We start from the raw sequence: 20,164 nt of genomic DNA, 5'->3' as shown, positions 1-20,164 counted from the left end.
TTGTTATGTCTTCACTATTATTCTACATTGTAGAAAATAGTAAAAATAAAGAAAAACCCTGGAATGAGTAGGTGTGTCCAAACTTTTGACTGGTACTGTATTTATGACCATTATAACAATGTAGTGCTCAGGAGACTAAAGTGCTGAAAGGGAACGTGTGGGGGAACTAAAATGGAATCTACCATTGATTCTAATGTCTCATGATTTTAATATAATGTTACCTTATCTGTATAACATTGGAATAAATGTACAGTATAATTATCATCATCAGGACTATATTGATGCTTTTCATGTTTCTCTGTATGCAGATGAAATGAGTGATGTGACAGATAAAATTTAGATAAGAAAAAACAGTAAGCCAACAGGTTACAAATCTTCGTTGATGTACCACTGCCAACAAGTGCCTACATGAAAAGAGGTGAGCATCTAAAAATGTGGATATCATCTGTGGACAGACCAGGTTGCAACCTAGCCTAATTGCCTTACCCATTACCCAATCACAAGACATCCCTTCCGTGTTGGTCTCTCATTGATTGATCAGTGATGAGGGTGGGGCCTGGTCAATGGGGCGTGGACCTCTTCCGTTCGCATCTGGAATCTGGAGTGGAGCGCACCGTCCGAATTGTCTGCGCGAATAAACGGAGGGTGGCGAGCTAGGCGGCTGTAGACGACGCAGCTGTTGCTATTGTACCACCCTCGGGGAAACAACGGCAAATACCTCTCTTCGTTGACAATGACTATAGCGACATCATCATAAATATATGAATTAGAACATAGAATTGAAAAAGTAAATCAATGGTACAGAAAAGTAGTATGTCCAGGACGCCTTCGACCTCAACCCAGGAGATCCAAATGGACATGTTTGATCAACATCCCCACACACAGGTAAGCAGTATAGGCTACAACTAAATTCTACCCGTGAAATCTCATCGTAGGTTTGATGAGCCAGTCCGCCTGTTACTTGAAGCTTTTGTTTAGACATTTTGACAGTCCACAGTTTCACTTGTCATAACAGGAACTATACAAGCAGGAAAGCAGGTGAACGATTTTGAAACCAGCTGCGAATAAGATTTCGTGGAGTAGGCTATAATTCCCAGAGTAAAAATGAGTAGGTCTAATAACCAAGTAATGCACGTATTCTTCATCTATTATAGTAAAAGCAGTGGTCTGGTCACAGAGGGCCACTAATATGGTAATTAACTGTGGCTGCCGTGTGTCCCTTTGTACGGATTTTCTTCCGTTTCTCGTTACCAGCTGCTGCTGCTGTTCCACTTCCAAATAAAACCACAGGAATTATTGTCTATTTTTGGTTTGACAATTTGATGGTTCGCTTTCATTGTGTAGTAAATAAAATGCAATCCTTCCACAAAGCTGCCTGCCTATTATTGTAGGCTAACGCTAAATGATGTTTGAGTAACGAACTCTGATGTCTTTTCTGCAATTAGCGCAATGTGCCACATGTTACTAGATTGATGAAGTCCCCAAGTGATGCAAGCCATGGACTGTGTGGACAGTGGACACAATTTTCTCTCTCATCCGTTTTGCCTTCATGCAGGAGTATGGACACCGAATTCTGTTTAAATGGCTTTATACTCATAGGTAGCCTATTGCATTGTTATTTCTTTGCTGACAGAAACTGCCATGGCATCAAAGTGTGGCAGATTAATGATGAGGATCACTAACAAACTCTTTCTGAAATGAGAGGGGATGAATGCCATACTCCCTTGGCAGACACATTTAATGGAATAAGATCACACATAACGATCATGTCATTTGTTAAAATGCCCTCCCTTATAGCCATTCCTATTCTGCCCTCCAAAAAACAGCATATTGGCTGTTGTTCTTTTAGAACTCTAAATGTTCAGAATGTAACTTTTTCTGTAGCTATAAATGGCACCCAGGAAGTTACAGTATATGATATCACTGGTTACATGGGCATGATTGGACATACAATTGAATGAAGAGAAGAAAATAGGAGAATGACCAGATCAAAACCCGCCCACGCTAAGCTCCATCACTGTCTCTCCACGGAAACCACGACATCACAGAAAAACAACACATGCTGTATACAACCGGACACCTCAAGCCACGCCAAGTATGCTTCCTGCACGCCTCACTCTCCCACTCTTTCTCTCTCCATCTCTCCCTTGCCCATCATTCTTTCTATCTCTCCATCACTCTCTCTCTCTCTCTCTCTCTCTGACTGGTTTTACCTGTCAGATTTCTATCCCTTGCGTGTTGGTGCTGTGCTGAGAGACAGATGGACCCCCCTCCTTGTGTCCTGTGGCGGGGAAGGGTTTGTGTGTGGCACTCGGATCAATTAGATATAAAGTTCACGCAGACCTGCCCGCCGGCATATTTATAACTCAGCTGTGGAGTGACGACCAGGGGACCACGCTTGTAGGATGCGTCCCAAATGGCACCGTATTCCCTAGATAGTGTACCTATGTTGACTAATGCCCCGTGGGTCCTGGTCAAAAGCAGTGCGCTATATAGAGAAAATGGTGCCATTTCTAATATCCCGGAGGAAAGACCCCCCCCGGCCCCCCAGCAACACTGAATGGCAACAACCAACCCAAACAGAGATGGAAATATATGAGCAGGCGCCGGAGAATCCTGAACTGATCCAAATCAAGCCTGGCTACGATAACTCAGATTATAGATTGTGTTTGTTCTTCTGCGTGCAGCACCAGCGGAGGAGTGCTGTTGCTGTATGTTTGCCTGGAGAATGTTCGACTGTGCTCTGTTAAAGCTGGAAGCCAGAGACACACCGTCGGCTTGTCCTCGAATCCCTCCCCAGTTTACAGTTCCTGTCTAACAGAGCGGCGCTCGCGTCACACCCCCCTCTAATTAGTCACTTAGCCTTGAAGGTTGTTTACCAACAGGAAACCTCCCCTCCCTACTTTCCCGGTATGGCATTTCCCAACCCTTTACTGTAGCCAGCCTCTCCTCGTGGCCAGCTCAGTAAACCCACCCCCCCTCATTTCCTACAACTCAACTGTCAAGGATGCAGAGATCGCGTTGTGTTTTCTCTTTTCTTCACCCTCGGAGTATGATCTGTAGTGTGTCGACCACAGAGGATGCTGCCCATGTCCGGGCCAGGGTTGTAGCGGCTGTTGAGGGCACATTTTGTTTAAAGGTTGTCAGCACAGGCAGAGCCATACCTCTCTGGGGACTACGGTGCTCCGGTTCAGTGATGATGAGAGGGGAGCTGGACTACAGCTGGACTGGACCTAGAGCTTGACTCAAACTCTCTAACAGCTGGTCCGTACCTCACACCGAGGAGTATTCCGATTAGAACTGTAGTAAAGTGTTGGTCTGTTAACGTTGGTCATAGCTGTGGGCGCAGGTGTGTGCGTGCATGTGTGCATGCCTGCCTGCGTGTGAGTGTGTGTGTGGAGGTGGTTGGGTTGCAGGGAGCAGGTGTGCAGCGATAAACTGGACAGTTTATGCTCAATGTGAGCATGATTTTGTACATGAAAGAGAACATGGCTCTGAGAGATTGATAATGTTTTTGAATGCAGGAATATGCCCCATGTGGGTGTCTACTTTTGAACACTGCACATATTCATGCATTGTGTGTGTGTGTGTGTGTGTGTGTGTGTGTGTGTGTGTGTGTGTGTGTGTGTGTGTGTGTGTGTGTGTGTGTGTGTGTGTGTCTGTATTGTATGTTCCTGTTTACTATTCTTGTGGCCTCCGCTCAGGCATCTGTACACACGCATCTGTACACACAAGAGCCCACCAGTCTTCCTGATTGCCAACAAATGCAATTAGCCGGCACGGCGTATCCATGGTGACGTGACCAGGGTGGGCTCTAATGCAATGGAGGGCCCTGCCCAAGCCGGATAGGCAATTTGCCAGGGATCAGCCAATCACATTACAGGGTCCCAACCTACATGAATAATGACCCATAATGGAGGTTGAACATGAAGCTGAGCTAAGAGGGTGGAGTATACTGGTGCTGGGAGAAGATCAGGATGTGATGTCTCCTCTTAACTCCCATCTCTGGCAGCGCTCCATCTGTTCTGGTCATTGTCTTCTATGTCCCTGAAGCTCTCCTGATCATAGAGTTCCAGTATCATAAACAATTGAATTTTGTGGTCTTGAGATGAATTTACCGCTAGAACAAGGCTGGGAGGTTTCGTCATGTTTTCTCAACAGAACAGATGTTTTGTGAACAAAACTTTGTTCAAGTGTACTTTTTTTTTTTATTAAGACTTGCTTTGTGAAGCTTGCCCTAATGTCTCTTTTTGGTTTCTTGTCTCCTTATCTTCCTTCCTTCCAGGCAAAGTATTCCAAGCGGAAGAGCCGCTTCAAGCGCTCTGATGGAAGCACCTCCTCTGACACCACCTCCAACAGCTTTGTCCGGCAGGTAAGACCCCCTTTTTGCCTTACGCTGTACCTATACTGTACCTTGTATTGTACTGCCTGATTCCTCTAGTGATCAGTTTGAAGAGATTCATAGGTGAGAATAGCCCGATATGCTGCAGCACTGTTAGCGCCTTCTCATGTAAGTAACCCAAACACATTTACATGGTCACTCGCACACAGCCGTCAAAGCTCTCTGCAGTTTTACTTACATTACAAGTTACTGCAGTTGTACATTACAAGTTACTGCAGTTACTGCAGTTTTACTTACATTGTTATCCTCTTACTCCTCCTTCACTTTCCTTCTCATCTGTGCGATAGCTGTCTTGTTTCTTTTTTGCTTGTCCTATCTCTGTCGCCCCACATTTATGTTGCCCTCATAAACACAATTGATGCCTCTGCAGTCCTCCCCAGTGGTTGCCCTCACCTACTCAGGACTCAATGTTCTTCACTATGAATCAACAATAAACTGGTCAGATTGATGCAGCTTGGATAAGAACAAGACAGAGAGGTGAGAGAGTGTATCGTAGGGACTCCAGGAGATAGATCTCCCCAGTCCTGATTGTCATGTCCTGGTTCCGGGTCCTCGTGTAGGGCTCAGACCCTCCCCAGCACGCCTTCCCCTGTTCCCCGTGGTGCATTGATCAACACTGTCAGGGTGAGCCCATGGAAGCCTGCTATTTTCCAGCTTTCCCATGGGGGAAATGAACACAACATACCACACAGAGACACTTCCTTTCCGGGGGTCTGGAGAGAGGGGAAGGGGTTTAAGGTGACACACGTGTCACCTCCATCACAGCTCATCATGCGGACATGACATTTTATTAAAGGGGCCCTGTGTCATGCCACCAATGCGTCCCCTTTTCCTCCTCGATCTCTTTCAGTTGAGGAAGGAAACGTTTCGCCCCTGCCTGATGACATTAACCTGCTCGCTATGGGTGTCACTCTAAAAAACGAAGAAAAAAAAGTCCCCTCTCTTGGCAGTGAACACAGGGAGTGTAGCCCTCCTGTGGATTCTAAAGGTTAGCTAACTTCATCCTCTGTGGCACCCCTCCCCCTCCCTCCCCTACTCACTGGCACATCTCCTCATTAACTCTCTGTAAGTCTGCTCTGAGCCGGACATGTACGGTAGGAGGGGCCGTTGTAGTGGATGTTTCCACTATGGACCTGAATTTGCGGTAAATACTGCATTTAGACGTCCTAATGCACTATGTCGGCCGGCTATGTTACGTCTATGTATGCAGCTAGCTGCGCTGTGTGTGTTTCCCCCCCTCTTTCTAAGCTTTAGTCTCACACACACTGTCACACAATCAGCCAGCGGTGGAGCTCGTACACCGCCTGGTTTCCATAGCAACCGGCACACTGAATCTCCCCTCTGTGTGCAGGCGCGGTGGGATGGAGAGGAGGAGAGGATGGTTAGATGGGATTAGTGTGTGTGTGTGTGTACACAAGAATAGAGTACTTTAGATACACAGGCATGCATGTAGTAATGAGCACCATTACTAGCCGGGATTGTAACCTGGGAATTAAGAGGCAGTATGGGTGTGAAAGACACAAGATGTAGATCAGATGTACCTCTTGTCACCTCCTTGCCTCTTTGGAATTGTTCATCGCTGTTACAATGTCTGGGCTGACTGAAGATGATTTGAGGATTCAATTCTACAACTCTCTCTCTCTCTCTCTCTCTATCCATCTATTTCTCTTCTTTCTCCTCTCTCCCTCACACACACACACACACACACACACACACACACACACACACACACACACACACACACACACACATTCAGATGGGTTTTTGTGATCAATACAGTGGACTGTCTGGCAATGGCCTCCAGCTATACTACCATAGAGACATGAGATGAGCCGACCCCCTACACAACACAGTCAGTGAAGGACCATAATCACTCTGGCATCCCTGGGGGCTCATTCGCTGGGGTTCACTTTCTTTATTTAGCCATTCCATTTAGCGATACTGTGTCAGTCCAACGCTATTAGGTCACGATGAATCACGGAATATTCTTTTGGACGGCACCAGGGTCAGGTCAACTGGCTGTTTCACAAAAGAGGGGGTTGTGTTACGTAAAAGAAGGCCGCTCCAAGCTCAGGACAAATAAATGAAATCCTACGACCGCAATGTTCACAGGATGAAGCCTATCTTTAATAGTACACCCTGGAATCACCTCTTCTCATTTGAGTGAGGAGAATTTGATAAACCCGTTCGTTACAATTTCCTCCATCTGAGTGGCAGTTAGTCATTTTTCCTCATTGTTTTTCACCCTGGTGATTTTTCTCAGCTGTGTGGGAGAGAAATCCTGCTATGGTGTATGTTCCCTTTCCATTGGAAGATAAACCGTAATCAGTCCTTCTGTCAGTGCAGCCTGGCAGAAGGCTGCTTTTCTCTGAGGAGAGGGAACCAAACAGTAGTCTGACTGGCTGACACTTGGGAGTGGCTCGGAGAATACTAGCCTGCCTGTCTGCCTGTCTCTGGCAATCTGTTCCTCATGCTGTGGACCTGGCTGGCTGCCTGTTCATCACCAGTCCGTCAAGCACTCCTGCGGTCTGCTGTGGTGAGGCACCTGTCACAGCGTCAGAGGTTGCCCTCTGCTGGTGGAATAGAGAGACGCCAGAGCTGTGCGTTTCCCCTGCCCTCCACCCCGCCCCGAACCCCCTGCCCTCCACCCCGCCCCGAACCCCCTGCCCTCCTAGCTTAGACCTAGATTCAATCAGATCAAGCGTTAACCAGCGACAGCCAACACCCGCGTAGCTGATGTACACTGACGTAGCATACACCCCCACCCCCCACGAGCCCCGCCCACCCCACAAAAAAACACACAATATACACAAACACGATTGTTGTTGTTGTTGTTACACTTGACAAATCAAACATTTTATCTCAGTCTCGTGGTAAAATGTGTAGAATAGTAGGACATTTGCTCAGGGATTCTTGCCGGACATGTCTCTCATGTCCGGCAGGGAATCTTTATAGTTTAAAATTATTTTGTTGCGTTATTTGAGCTTAAGATGTACATATGTTTAGAATTTTCAAACTACCTTCAATAATATTCATTTCCATGTCGGCTCTATGCCTGTAAATGCAAAGGATCCCAATTTCAAACACTCCAAAAAAGTGTTTAAAAAATAAAATACAAATGGCAATAATGGATATTAATAGAAAAATGATTTCTTGTGACTTTAAAGAATACTTTTTCTCAACTGTGATTCCAAAAAGATTTGAGATTTGTTCAACAGCGTTAGATTTGTTTAAAATCCTAAATGAATCAGGAATGAGCAGCATCAGCTAGAACTTAATCAAAGAGATTTTAGAATAAACCTGTGTGGCCTTGAAATGTCCGTTTTATTTCCCTTGTCTTTAGGGGATAGTCGCCTCCTGGGTGCGGACTGGTTCCAAGTGTGCGGTCATATTATTGTGCACTGGAAGTCCGCCCCATCTAGTCACTTCCTCCCCTCTAACCCCATATCATCCCCTTGTTTGATGTCCTGTTCCGGGTATAGAGAGAGACAGAGAGCAGGATAGAGGAACGTTTATTTTTTATTTTTTTTCCTGCCCCAGCCTCTCTCCCACGTCAGTTGGGGCATTGAATGACTGACGGCTGCATACCAAGCCTCCTTCTGGGGCTCGTTGCGTTGCGTTCACGGTCCTGTTTCTGTCCTGCCAGTGCTAAATATAATTCCCCAGTTTGCAAATGTAGCACAAGTCCTGCAACCTGACCCCCCCCCCCCCCACCCACCCCCCCACCCACCCACCAGTCCCAACTCTCTCACTCCCCTCTCCCTTTCTCATACACAAGGTTCAGGTTCTTGGAGGTGGGGGTGTGTGTTAGGAGGGTTAGGAGAGCACTCTCCTATTTTTCACACATACAGTACTCTCTCTCTGGCTCTCTCTCTTTCAGACACACACACACAAACATACTTTTGGACTTACACACTTGCCGGCACGGTCTCGCTCTCTCTCGCGCACACGCGCACACACACACACACACACACACTGCCGGTCGTTGGTGTGGACTGTGGCTTTGCCCCTCTGGTTTGCCGTGGTGTGGCGAACGCGGTATGGAACAGACTGACAGGTATCGCAGGCCCGGCATGGTAAGACAGATCTAGCTAAACGCTTTACACTTTTGGCGAGTCTGTTTTGGCACCCGGCCCGGGAAGGGCGCCTTGCCGTACTGTAGGAGTGTGTGTGTTGGAGTATGTCTGTGAGACTATGTGGGGAGTGTGTCAGAGAGGATTGACATTTAGGTTGGTGGACAGGACACATTAACTTAGAAAAAAGTTTTTGATGTGCCATTTCCTGGTGTCTCTCATTCTCTCTCTGGTGCTTTCTTTGATCCTCTTCTTTCGCCTGCGTTGTGTGATTCCATTTTGGGCTGGGCCACAGCTGCAGGAAAGGCGCTGGGTTTTTAATTAGACTTCCAGTCCCCCTGGTAGACTGCCTGCCTGCTGAGGGACCCGCCAGCCTCACTGTCCCAGACCCTAGCCTCTATAGCCATTTTATGAGGCCCACTCTATTGTGAAACATGTGATCTGCATCTTTGGGGATCCAGGCTGGTCCCCCAGAGATGCAGATCACATAGTCCGTAACGTCAGTGTTTCCTAACAAGAGAATGTCATGGTTTTGACCTCCACAAATTTCAGACAGAGTGCTATATTTATGTAGCTGATTTCTTGATAGGTGGACATCTAGGGGGGTATTTTCTGATATTTTAGTGCTTTTTTAATGTTACATTTCCTATGCGTATTGTCATTGTTTTAGTTGTTGTTTTGGTTTCAAAGTGCCTTTTTAAATGCTGTATGTCCCAACAGTATAATTAGCTGTAGTAGGCAAGTCTATCTGCCATTAGCTTATTCGTTTTCAAAAGTTATTGTTGATATTACTTAATTAGTGCCCACTTTGAGCTGAATCACACATCTGTGTATTTTCGGTGAGGTCTGCACATGACTCACGTTTTCTGTTGTCGTCTCTCTCAGCACTGCAGAGCCTTTTTTCTAGATAGCAGTCCACGAAGACACGGTGGTCCGTCGTCCAGCCCATTGTCATGCCAACGGCACACGTCGTGTGTCAAGGCATATGGCCATTTAGACATTGGGACGTGCCACTGGCCATCGCGAGACATTTCTATCGCTCCTCTCTTTAGTACACTGTTAGCTACCAACCTGGCTTCCTGCTTCTCAATACCTGTTGCTTTTTAATCCTCTGGAAGAGTGTTGCTTGTGGATCTCCAGTTCCACCGCTGACTACTGTTTATGCCAGTGCTGCAGGTGTGGGACGTGAAAGCCCTGTGGAATAGGGATTGAGCCTGGGCATGATCATGGATTCTGTCCGTCGCCCTCTCTGCTGTCTGTCTGAGTGTGTGTTTGCCCTGTCTCTGACTGTGATTACAGCTGGGTAGACTGTTTGCTCCGATCACACAGAGGGCAGGAGGGAGGGCAGGAGGGAGGGCAGGAGGAGAGAGGCAGAAATACAGTCTAGGGGAGTAGCGAGAGAGTGGGATCTTGTCAGGATTAGAATGTCATAAATAATCACACTAGTGGTTTGGTCCATTATTGTATTTCACTTCGGTATGTTTTCTTGCTATCTTTTCGATCTTATTTCACTCTGTCCCACACACCGCCTTCTCACTTTGAATCTTAGTTTGTTTTTTATCCGTAGATCTTTATATCATCATCAAGGCAAAAGGCATATGACTTCACAGCACGTGTTATACTTCCTCCGACAGTCACAAAGGAGGACACTAGATAGATGCTTATACTATTCATCCACACACACTGGATACAGTGAGCTCCGAAAGTATTGGGACAGTTGTTTTGGCTCTGTACTCCAGCACTTTGGATTTGATATGATACAATGAGGTTATAGTGTTGACTGTCAGCTTTAATTTGACTTGTATTTTCATCAATATCGTCGGGTGAACCGTTGAGATATTACAGCACTTTTTGTACATAGTCCCCCCCATTTCAGGCGACCAAAAGTATTGGAACAAATTAATTTATGTGTATTAAAGTAGTCAAGTTTAGTATTTGGTCCCATATTCCTAGCATGAAATGATTACATCAAGCTTGTGACTCTACACATTTGTTAGATGCATTTCCTGTTTGTTTTGGTTGTGTTTCAGATTACTTTGTGCCCGATAGAAATTAATGCTAAATAAAGTATTGTCACTTTTATTGTAAATAAGAATAGAATATGTTTCGAAACACTTCTACATTAATGTGGATGCTACCGTGATTACGGATAATCCTGAATTAATCGTAAATAATTTGGAGTGAGAAAGTTACAGACTCGCAAATATCATGCATCTGTAAATTAAACTGCAGCCTGTAGACGCAAAGTACACATCTCCAGTCCATAACAGTATTGTACCATTCTCCCTCCTTCGTCGTGCCATCATGTACTGGAACAGTTAGTAAGGCCTTCATTGCATCAGAAGAGGCAACATCATTAACATAATTTATCCCCTCAAGGCAACGCTTTTCACCCCTCATTGTTCAACGCTCTTGTCTTTCACACTCCCACTCGTTCCTTTTTCTTCTCCCTCTTTCTCGCTCTCTCCCTTTCCTCACTCTGGTTCTCTCTCGCCCCACCTTCTCTCCCCCAATTTGTTTGATATTAGAGCTAAGCAGGTGTGAATTCATATCAGTGGAAGCCACTTTGCAGATGAAGAGAGCAGGAGAAGAAAGGCAGTCAGGGCTGCTTGGTGAAAATTACAGCCTCTCACCTCTCATACCTCCATGTCTCAGTGTTTTCAGCTGACTAGCTCTGCCTACTAGCTCTGCCCAGCCCTGCCTACTAGCTCTGCCCAGCCCTGCCTACTAATTCTGCCCAGCCCTACCTACTAGCTCTGCCCAGCCCTGCCTACTAGCTCTGCCCAGCCCTGCCTACTAGCTCTGCCCAGCTCTACATACTAGCTCTGCCCAGCCCTACCTACTAGCTCTGCCCAGACCTGCCTACTAGCTCTGCCCAGACCTGCCTACTAGCTCTGCCCAGACCTGCCTACTAGCTCTGCCCAGCCCTGCCTACTAGCTCTGCCCAGCCCTGCCTACTAGCTCTGCCCAGCCCTGCCTACTAGCTCTGCCCAGCCCTGCCTACTAGCTCTGCCCAGCCCTGCCTACTAGCTCTGCCCAGCCCTGCCTACTAGCTCTGCCCAGCCCTGCCTACTAGCTCTGCCCAGCCCTGCCTACTAGCTCTGCCCAGCCCCTGCCTACTGCTCTGCCCAGCCCTGCCTACTAGCTCTGCCCAGCCCTGCCTACTAGCTCTGCCCAGCCCTGCCTACTAGCTCTGCCCAGCCCTGCCTACTAGCTCTGCCCAGCCCTGCCTACTAACTCTGCCCAGCCCTGCCTACTAACTCTGCCCAGCTCTGCCCAGCCCTGCCTACTAGCTCTGCCCAGCTCTGCCCAGCCCTGCCTACTAGCTCTGCCCAGCCCTGCCTACTAGCTCTGCCCAGCCCTGCCTACTAGCTCTGCCCAGCCCTACCTACTAGCTCTGCCCACTAGCTCTGCCCACTAGCTCTGCCCACTAGCTCTGCCCAGCCCTGCCTACTAGCTCTGCCCAGCCCTACCTACTAGCTCTGCCCAGCCCTGCCTACTAACTCTGTCCAGCCCTGCCCACTAGCTCTGCCCACTAGCTCTGCCCACTAGCTCTGCCCAGCCCTACCTACTAACTCTGCCCAGCTCTGCCCTGCCCACTAACTCTGCCCAGCCCTGCCTACTAACTCTGCCCAGCCCTGCCTACTAACTATACCCAGCCCTGCCTACTAGCTCTGCCCACTAGCTCTGCCCACTAGCTCTGCCCACTAGCTCTGCCCACTAGCTCTGCCCATTAGCGCTGCCCATTAGCTCTGCCCACTAGCTCTGCCCACTACCTCTGCCCATTAGCTCTGCCCACTACCTCTGCCCACTACCTCTGCCCATTAGCTCTGCCTACTAGCTCTGCCTACTAACTCTGCCTACTAACTCTGCCTACTAACTCTGCCTACTAGCTCTGCCTACTAGCTCTGCCTACTAGCTCTGCCTACTAGCTCTGCCTACTAGCTCTGCCTATTAGCTCTGCCTACTAGCGCCACTGGACCAAACTCCAGAGGACATACACTTACATAATTCCAATCTGACAGCAGTGCAACTTGATCATTAATCATTGATCCATTGTTATCTGATCAATTCATGTGTTTGCTGCACCTTTGGCTTTTGGGGTAGAGTAACCTTACTGAGTTTTCAACTGAAAGCATTTCTTACTGTAAAATGTATTTAATGGATAAGGAGAGATATAGGGGAATATTTGCCAAGGAAATCTAGTTTGTGAAACCTTTTGGCATGTCTCAGCTTTGAAGTGATTACCCATATCCTCCTTGTCCTTTTCTCCTCCTCGTCCTTCTCCTTCTCTCCTCCGCCTCGACTCCTCCTTTGCTCCTCCTCCCCTCCTCCGGGGTGGCAGGTAGCCTAGCGGTTAGAGTGTTGGGATAATTGTTTGAATCCCCGAGCCAGCAAGGTGGAAAAATCTGCCATTCTTCCCTTGAGCAAGGCAGTAAACCCCCACAACTGCCAATGATGTGGACATCGATTAAGGCAGCCCCCGCACCTCTCTGATTCAGAGGGGTTGGGTTAAATGCGGAAGACGCATATCGGTTGAATACATTCAGTTGTGCAACTGACTAGGTATCTCTTTCTTCAATAAGATGCAAAGTCTGCCATGACAACTCGCTCAATGACATCAGACAATCACGTGCTTTGACATTTGTATGTATGTGAAACCTTAGAAGGCTTAGCTTACATGTCTCTTTTCTAGATAATACATGCAACATTTCTGTTATGTCTAAATGTTACTCACCCATACAAGTCAGACACTACTAAAATCTTCTATGAATTTTGTCAGTGTATTTGCTGCCATGTGTATTACTGATAAGTTCCAGGAAGAACGTATAAGAATCTTGTTAAATTCTTCTAGATCTTTTCCATACGGGTATGGAGTGACATTATCAGAGATGTGCGTATTATTAAACATTCTGTCTCATTAATTTGGGTGGGACCCAGTCATTGTTATATACAGTTGAAGTCAGAAGTTTAGATACACTTAGGTTGGAGTCATTAAAACTCGTTTTTCAACCACTCCACAAATTTCTTGTTAACAAACTATAGTTTTGGCAAGTCGGTTAGGACATCTACTTCGTGCATGACACAAGTAATTTTTCCAACAATTGTTTACAGACAGATTATTTCACTTATAATTCACTGTATCACAATTCCAGTGGGTCAGAAGTTTACATACACTAAGTATCACTAAGTTTACATACACTAAGTACACTTTTTGGTATCTTTAAACAGCTTGGGAAATTCCAGAAAATGATGCCATGGTTTTAGAAGCTTCTGAGGCTAATTGACATAATTTGAGTCAATTGGAGGTGTACCTGTGGATGTATTTCAAGGCCTACCTTCAAACTCAGTGCCTCTTTGCTTGACATCATGGGAAAATCAAAAGAAATCAGCCAAGACCTTAGAAAAAAAATTGTAGACCTCCACAAGTGTGGTTCATCCTTGGGAACAATTTCCAAACGCCTGAAGGTACCACGTTCATCTGTACAAACAATATTATGCAAGTATAAACACCATGGGACCACGCAGCCGTCATACCGCTCAGGAAGGAGACGCGTTCTGTCTCCTAGAGATGAATGTACTTTGGTGCGAAAGGTGCAAATCAATCCCAGAACAACAGCAAAGGACTTTGTGAAGATGCTGGAGGAAACAGGTACAAAAGTATCTATATCCACAGTAAAACAAGTCCTATATCAACAACCTGAAAGGCCGCTCAGCAAGGAAGAAGCCACTGCTCCAAAACCACCATAAAAAAGCCAGTCTACGGTTTGCCGCTGCACATGGGGACAAAGATCGTACTTTTTGGAGAAATGTCCACTGGTCTGATGAAACAAAAATAGAACTGTTTTGCCATAATGACCATCATTATGTTTGGAGGAAAAGGGGGATGCTCGCAAGCTGAAGAACACCATCCCAACCGTGAAGCATGAGGGTGGCAGCATCATGTTGTGGGGGTGCTTTGCTGTAGGAGGGACAGGTGCACTTCACAAAATAGATGGCATCATGAGGATGGAAAATGATGTGAATATATTGAAGCAACATCTCAAGACATCAGTCAGGAAGTTAAAGCTTGGTTGCAAATGGGTCTTCCAAGTGGACAATGACCCAAAGCATACTTCCAAAGTTGTGGCAAAATGGACAACAAAGTCAAGGTATTGGAGTGGCCATCACAAAGCCCTGACCTCAATCCTATAGAAGATTTGTAGGAAGAACTGAAAAAGCGTGTGCGAGCAAGAAGGCCAACAAACCTGACTCAGTTACACCAGCTCTGTCAGGAGGAATGGGCCAATATTCACCCAACTTATTGTGGGAAGCTTGTGGAAGGCTACCCCAAACGTTTGACCCAAGTTAAGCAATGTAAAGGCAATGCTACCAAATACTAATTGAGTGTATGTAAACTTCTGACCCACTGGGAATGTGATGAAAGAAATAAAAGCTGAAATAAATCATTATCTCTACTATTATTCTGACATTTCACATTCTTAAAATAAAGTGGTGATCCTAACTGACCTAAGACATTGTGAAAAACTGAGTTTAAATGTATTTGGCTAAGGTGTATGTAAACTTCTGACTTCAACTGTCTGTCTATAGGCCCAGCTCTCCAGGCAAAGCCTTGAAGCAGGATGTTTATCAAATAAGCTCAGCTGTAGCCATTAGTCACCTGTTGAGTATGTTTCTGAGAGCATGTTAATCTAGCCATTTCTCCTGCCTTCACCACTTCCAAAAGTGAGCGGTGCTATTCTGATGGTATCTCTCATCCTCCCCATGTTTATCTTCTCTCTCTCTCTCTCTCTCTCTCTCTCTCTCTCTCTCTCTCTCTCTCTCTCTCTCTCTCTCTCTCTCTCTCTCTCTCTCTCTCTCTCTCTCTCTCTCTCTCTTTCTTTCTTTCTTTCTTTCTTTCTTTCTTTCTTTCTCTCTCTTTCTTTCTCTTCCTCTCTTTCTTTCTCTTCCTCTCTTTCTTTCTCTTCCTCTCTCTTTCTCTTCCTTTCTCTTCCTCTCTCTCTCTACCAAGCAGCTGGGCTGACACTACTGGGATCTCTGGCCTGGCCAATGGGAGAGCAGCTATGGGATCAGGTGGTCTTTAGCTATTTTGAACAGGAGCTGTGAAGCAACTAAATTAGTGACAGAATCCATGGACAGAGGGAGTGGAAGAGAGGGAAGGACCGTATGCAGTAAAGGAGCATGTAGCGAGGCAATGGGAGAGAGAGAGAAAAAGAGAAAGGTTGAGGAGAGAGAGAGGACAGTAAGATAGAAAGAGTAAGGGGGAGGGTAAGAGTAATTACAGGTATCCATACTGCCTGTTGATCGGTACATCACCCTGCTCCCTGCTTCACACTCCCCTCCCCTCCAGACTGTATTTGTTTCGTAAAGGATTGATTAAGTCCCTAATTGTGTCTCCCTCTCTTTTTCTCTCCATCGATTTCACTCCCGTCCTTGTCTTTTTCTATTCTGCGGGTTTGTTATGTGGTGTGACCAGGTTGAGTGAGTGAGTCACACATACTGTAAACGCACTCGCGCACACACACACACACACACACACATCCCTCTTGCTCCCTCTCGCTTCACTGCATCACAGACCTGTTGCAGCAGTCAGGGAGTTGCTGTTCTGTGAGAGTTATTCTGACGAGGCAGCAAGCTATTCTCTCCTCTGTATTCTCTCTCTTAGACAGACACAGTCCTCTTGGTTTCTCATCTATCGTAATTAACCTTTCTGTAATAATCAGCTCTCCATGTTGGGATGCACCTGTATGGGTTAGAGGATGACTCAGAGCCGGTAAGTGGCAACGGCTATTATCATCATTATTAAACGCTGCATGTCTGTCTGTGTCCCGGAGACGGGCAAGAGTGGGTGTGTTTGTGTTAATGGAACAGGAAGTAGGGATGGTCAGGGGTGGCTCCCCTGGAAGTGACTACACGTTGCCTTGGTTACCGGGCGTGGCATTGCTAAGCCACCGATTTGATTTTGATGGGAAAGGTGGCTGCGCAAGAATCAACGTTCTGTTTGTTTTGAATTCAAACCATATAAAGTGACACAATAAATATCAAAGTACCTAGCTCTCACTCACATACAGTATTTCTGTCTGTCTGTGACAGGTTGCCCTAGTGTATATTTAGTCCTTCGAGTGCTGTCTCGTCTCTGTTTGCTCTGGAGTAGAGATGGGGGCTGAAGCCGCTGAACCTTCACCTCCCACCCCTGACCCGTGCTACCTTCTGGGGCATTCTGGGACTCAACCCTTCTTTTCATTTCTTCTTCTCTTTCACACGGCTCTATACGTAACAACAGTACCTGCAGTTGCTGTTATAACAGGCAGAAACCGAGAGACCAATAGGGAGTCGGGAAGTTTTCTGATTTTGCGATCGCACCATTTTTTAAAAGCAGTTTTGTTGAAGCACATACTTATGTGCTAATTATCAAATACCTACGTGTTTGAACTCCCCATTTTCTCACTGGGGAATTATTTCAAGTCATTACATATGGTGGATGTCAATTCTCACCACATTCTCACCTCTATTTTAAAACCCCACACCTAATGACTCAGTCATTCTGCCTCACACATTCAGCTGTCCGCATTCTTGTCTGCACCTCCCACGGGTGTATGCGGCAAGCGAGCGAGAGAGAGTCTGACACCTGGAAAAAACCGAACAAGTGGGATAGTTACATAAAGAGAACACTCAAACACTTTACAAGTGAGCCGGGCTGTACTACCAGTGCTGGGCTGTAGTGTACAGTATGCCAGGCAGGGAACGCTCCGCTCTGAGCAGAGCCCCCACAGGAGAGGAGGCCAGGGTTTTTATTGTGTGGATGGGTGGATTAGGGTCAGCCAGAGAGGCTCGGGTTACCATTGATCACTAGTGGTGGAAGTGGACAAAACCATAGCCACTTCATGAGTAATATATCAGTGCTAATATTAAATCCGGGCCTTTGGCCGTTTTATCTGTCTTTTCTATCTCTAGCTCTCCCTCTCTCTCTGACACGCCCGCACTCAGTGAATCTGTAGGCACTGGGTGTTAAACACGTCAAAGCGCCTGATCAGATGGGATTCAAGTTTGCATATGTGTTTTGATGCATCCACTTCACACTCATATTACACCAGCCAAGTGTTCTGTGCCAGACAGTAATGTGTGTGTATTTGAGGAGTAGGCTTGAGTGCAGGCAGCCAGGCAGGCAGCCAGGCAGGCAAGTTCCCTTTGTGCCTCCAGGTTATAAATAAAGGGTGAAACAAAAGAAATACCACAGAGACGTGGGACCTGATGACAATTATAAGTGATTGGGATATTTGCCCTCGAGCCATTCAGAATGAGGTAGGGACCAGTCAGTAGTACAGAACACAGTACAGTACATATTATGGTCTAAACAGAGATGGACAGAACACAGTACATATTATGGTCTAAACAGAGATGGACAGAACACAGTACAGTACATATTATGGTCTAAACAGAGATGGAGCAAAGCATAGGGAGATGTGAAAAGACAGGCAGTGGAAAATAATATATTGAGAGAAGAGACTGAGAGGCCCCCTGTCTGTCTGTTGTTATGGCGAGGTGTGTGTGTGTGTGTGTGTGTGTGTGTTTCCAGTAGTACTATTGCTGTCTTTATTGCCACAGAGGTTTTTATTCAAGGACGTGTGGTCATGCCATAGAATACGCTTGTGTACACACACACGCTCGAAACAAACATATACACACACACACACACACACACACACACACACACACACACACACGCTCGAAACAAACATACAGCACGCTAGAAAAAATGGCCATGCCACCATCTCCCACATTCTCCTTCTTTCCTTCTCTCTATACCTCCTCTCTCTCTGCCCTCTTTCTTTCTCTCTCTCTCACACATAAACACACACTCACAAACATGCACACACTCACTTACTCTGTCCCTGTGTGTGTGTGTGTGTGTGCGTGTGTGTGCGTGTGTTGCAGGGCTCTGCCGACTCCTACACTAGCCGGCCGTCGGACTCAGATGTGTCCCTGGAGGAGGACCCAGAGGCACTGAGGAAGGAGGCAGACCTACAGGCCCTGGCCACCCTCGAGAAAGCTAAGGTCAGAGGTCACCATGGCCCTTCCCTGTGACCCTGTCCTTCTGTAATACAGTACCCCATACAGCCATACAGAACAGCACAGTCTTTAACCGTTCGCCCTGACCCTAACCATACACCTGACTAATCTCGCTAACAGTGTCCCCACAATGTTTTAGGTACACGGTTAACACATATTATAACCTGTATTTCTAGTCAATTAACATCCAATAACAGTCTTTGTGACATTATAGACATCGAGCGACATGACAAGTTGACTAATATCTCACCCCCGTCTTGTCCGCTCTGTCGCCCTCATGTCATTCATCATTCTTATCCTCCGTTCTCATTCTTTGTTCTGCTTTCTCTTTTGCTTCAACCTCTCCAGACCAAACCAGTGGCCTTTGCTGTGCGGACGAATGTGGGCTACAACTCTGGGCCCAACGATGACGTCCCAGTGCAGGGCATGGCCATCTCCTTTGAAGCCAAAGACTTCCTACACATCAAAGAGGTACCGGAGCTGCGTAAACAGCACTGGGCCTTCTTGTTTCTTATTGTTAGATCATTTCTGAAGATGATTTTGTCCCCATCCCCTGGATGCTTTACAAAGACAGTGGGATATGGTGAAATGGCATTCTGTTATCATGTAAACATCCGGTTCTATATTCATATCTGATTGATGTGTCGATAAGCAAGCTACGATGGTGGCGGCAGTTGCCTTGGCAACAACAGCCGGGGCTCTGCGAGCGAAGGAGGAGAAGACTGAAGTGTGTATTATTGGGTAGCGTTTACGTGTCTGTCTGTCTGTGTGCTCTGTGCAGAAGTACAATAATGACTGGTGGATTGGGCGTCTGGTGAAGGAGGGCTGTGAGGTGGGGTTCATACCCAGCCCAGTCAAACTGGAGAACACCAGGCTACTGCAGGAGCAGAAGATGAGACAGAACCGCCTCAGCTCCAGGTACTGGCTGCTGCCCACACCCACGTCCGCTGGCACCCATCACCCAGTCACTTTACAGCAACATAGATCAGTTACCTATCGGCTACCGTCATGTCAGAGCTGTTATCCAACAGGGTTGGGCTCAATTCGAATTGAAGGCAGTTAATTCAAAGTCATTTGAATTTAAAATTATTCTGTTTTTTTTTTTTTACTTTTGAAATCAGTAGCGTCTACTTTTCAGTTTATTGAGAAGTCATTGAAAATAAATGCCCTTATTGAATTGTAATTTTAGTTTACTTTTTAAATTGACTGCCTTCAATTCGAATTGAGCCAACCCTGTTATCCAATTAGATTCCACAATGCATGCAACATAATACAGAACAATGATCACCCAATCACCACTTCACAAGAGTCACTACTTCACAATTAAAAATGGGAAGAGTTCCATTTACTTTCAATGACAATTTCTTTCAATCCACTTCAATTTTCACCTACCAGTAACCATCCACTCATTGTTCTCTCCTCCTCCCTCTTACAGTAAATCTGGTGGCAGCTCCAGCCTGGACGTTGCCACGGGAACACGCAGGCCCACCCCTCCTGGCACAGGTAATGTCAGAGGTAGCGGGTCATCTTCACCGCTCGGCTGGCTAGAAGAGACACACACGACAGCTATAGATATAGCCCTCTGCCGCGGCCTGTCGCTAATATTCCGTGTAGATTT

The 20,164-nt window shown here is 46.5% G+C and overlaps 1 protein-coding gene across 5 annotated transcripts in view; it reads left to right on the top strand.

The window, feature by feature from the left end:
• The first annotated feature begins 586 nt into the window (after positions 1-586).
• LOC115197491 (voltage-dependent L-type calcium channel subunit beta-1) overlaps positions 587-20,164 on the top strand; it is a 30,486-nt gene continuing 10,908 nt past the window's right edge. For 3 of the 5 annotated variants that reach the window (XM_029759119.1, XM_029759102.1, XM_029759081.1), the window contains exons 1-6: positions 587-885; positions 4,286-4,372; positions 18,412-18,531; positions 18,895-19,017; positions 19,328-19,464; positions 19,982-20,049. In XM_029759119.1, the coding sequence (XP_029614979.1) occupies positions 796-885; positions 4,286-4,372; positions 18,412-18,531; positions 18,895-19,017; positions 19,328-19,464; positions 19,982-20,049 (625 nt within the window). In that variant the 5' untranslated portion in view covers positions 587-795. Of the gene's footprint in view, positions 886-4,285; positions 4,373-8,186; positions 8,479-18,411; positions 18,532-18,894; positions 19,018-19,327; positions 19,465-19,981; positions 20,050-20,164 lie in introns of those variants that run through there. The other 2 variants (XM_029759093.1, XM_029759112.1) reach the window with 2 other exon arrangements.

This window comes from Salmo trutta, chromosome 1 (genome assembly GCF_901001165.1).
Source record: "Salmo trutta chromosome 1, fSalTru1.1, whole genome shotgun sequence".
NCBI lineage: Eukaryota > Metazoa > Chordata > Actinopteri > Salmoniformes > Salmonidae > Salmo > Salmo trutta.
This window is presented reverse-complemented; position numbering and strand designations above follow the sequence as displayed.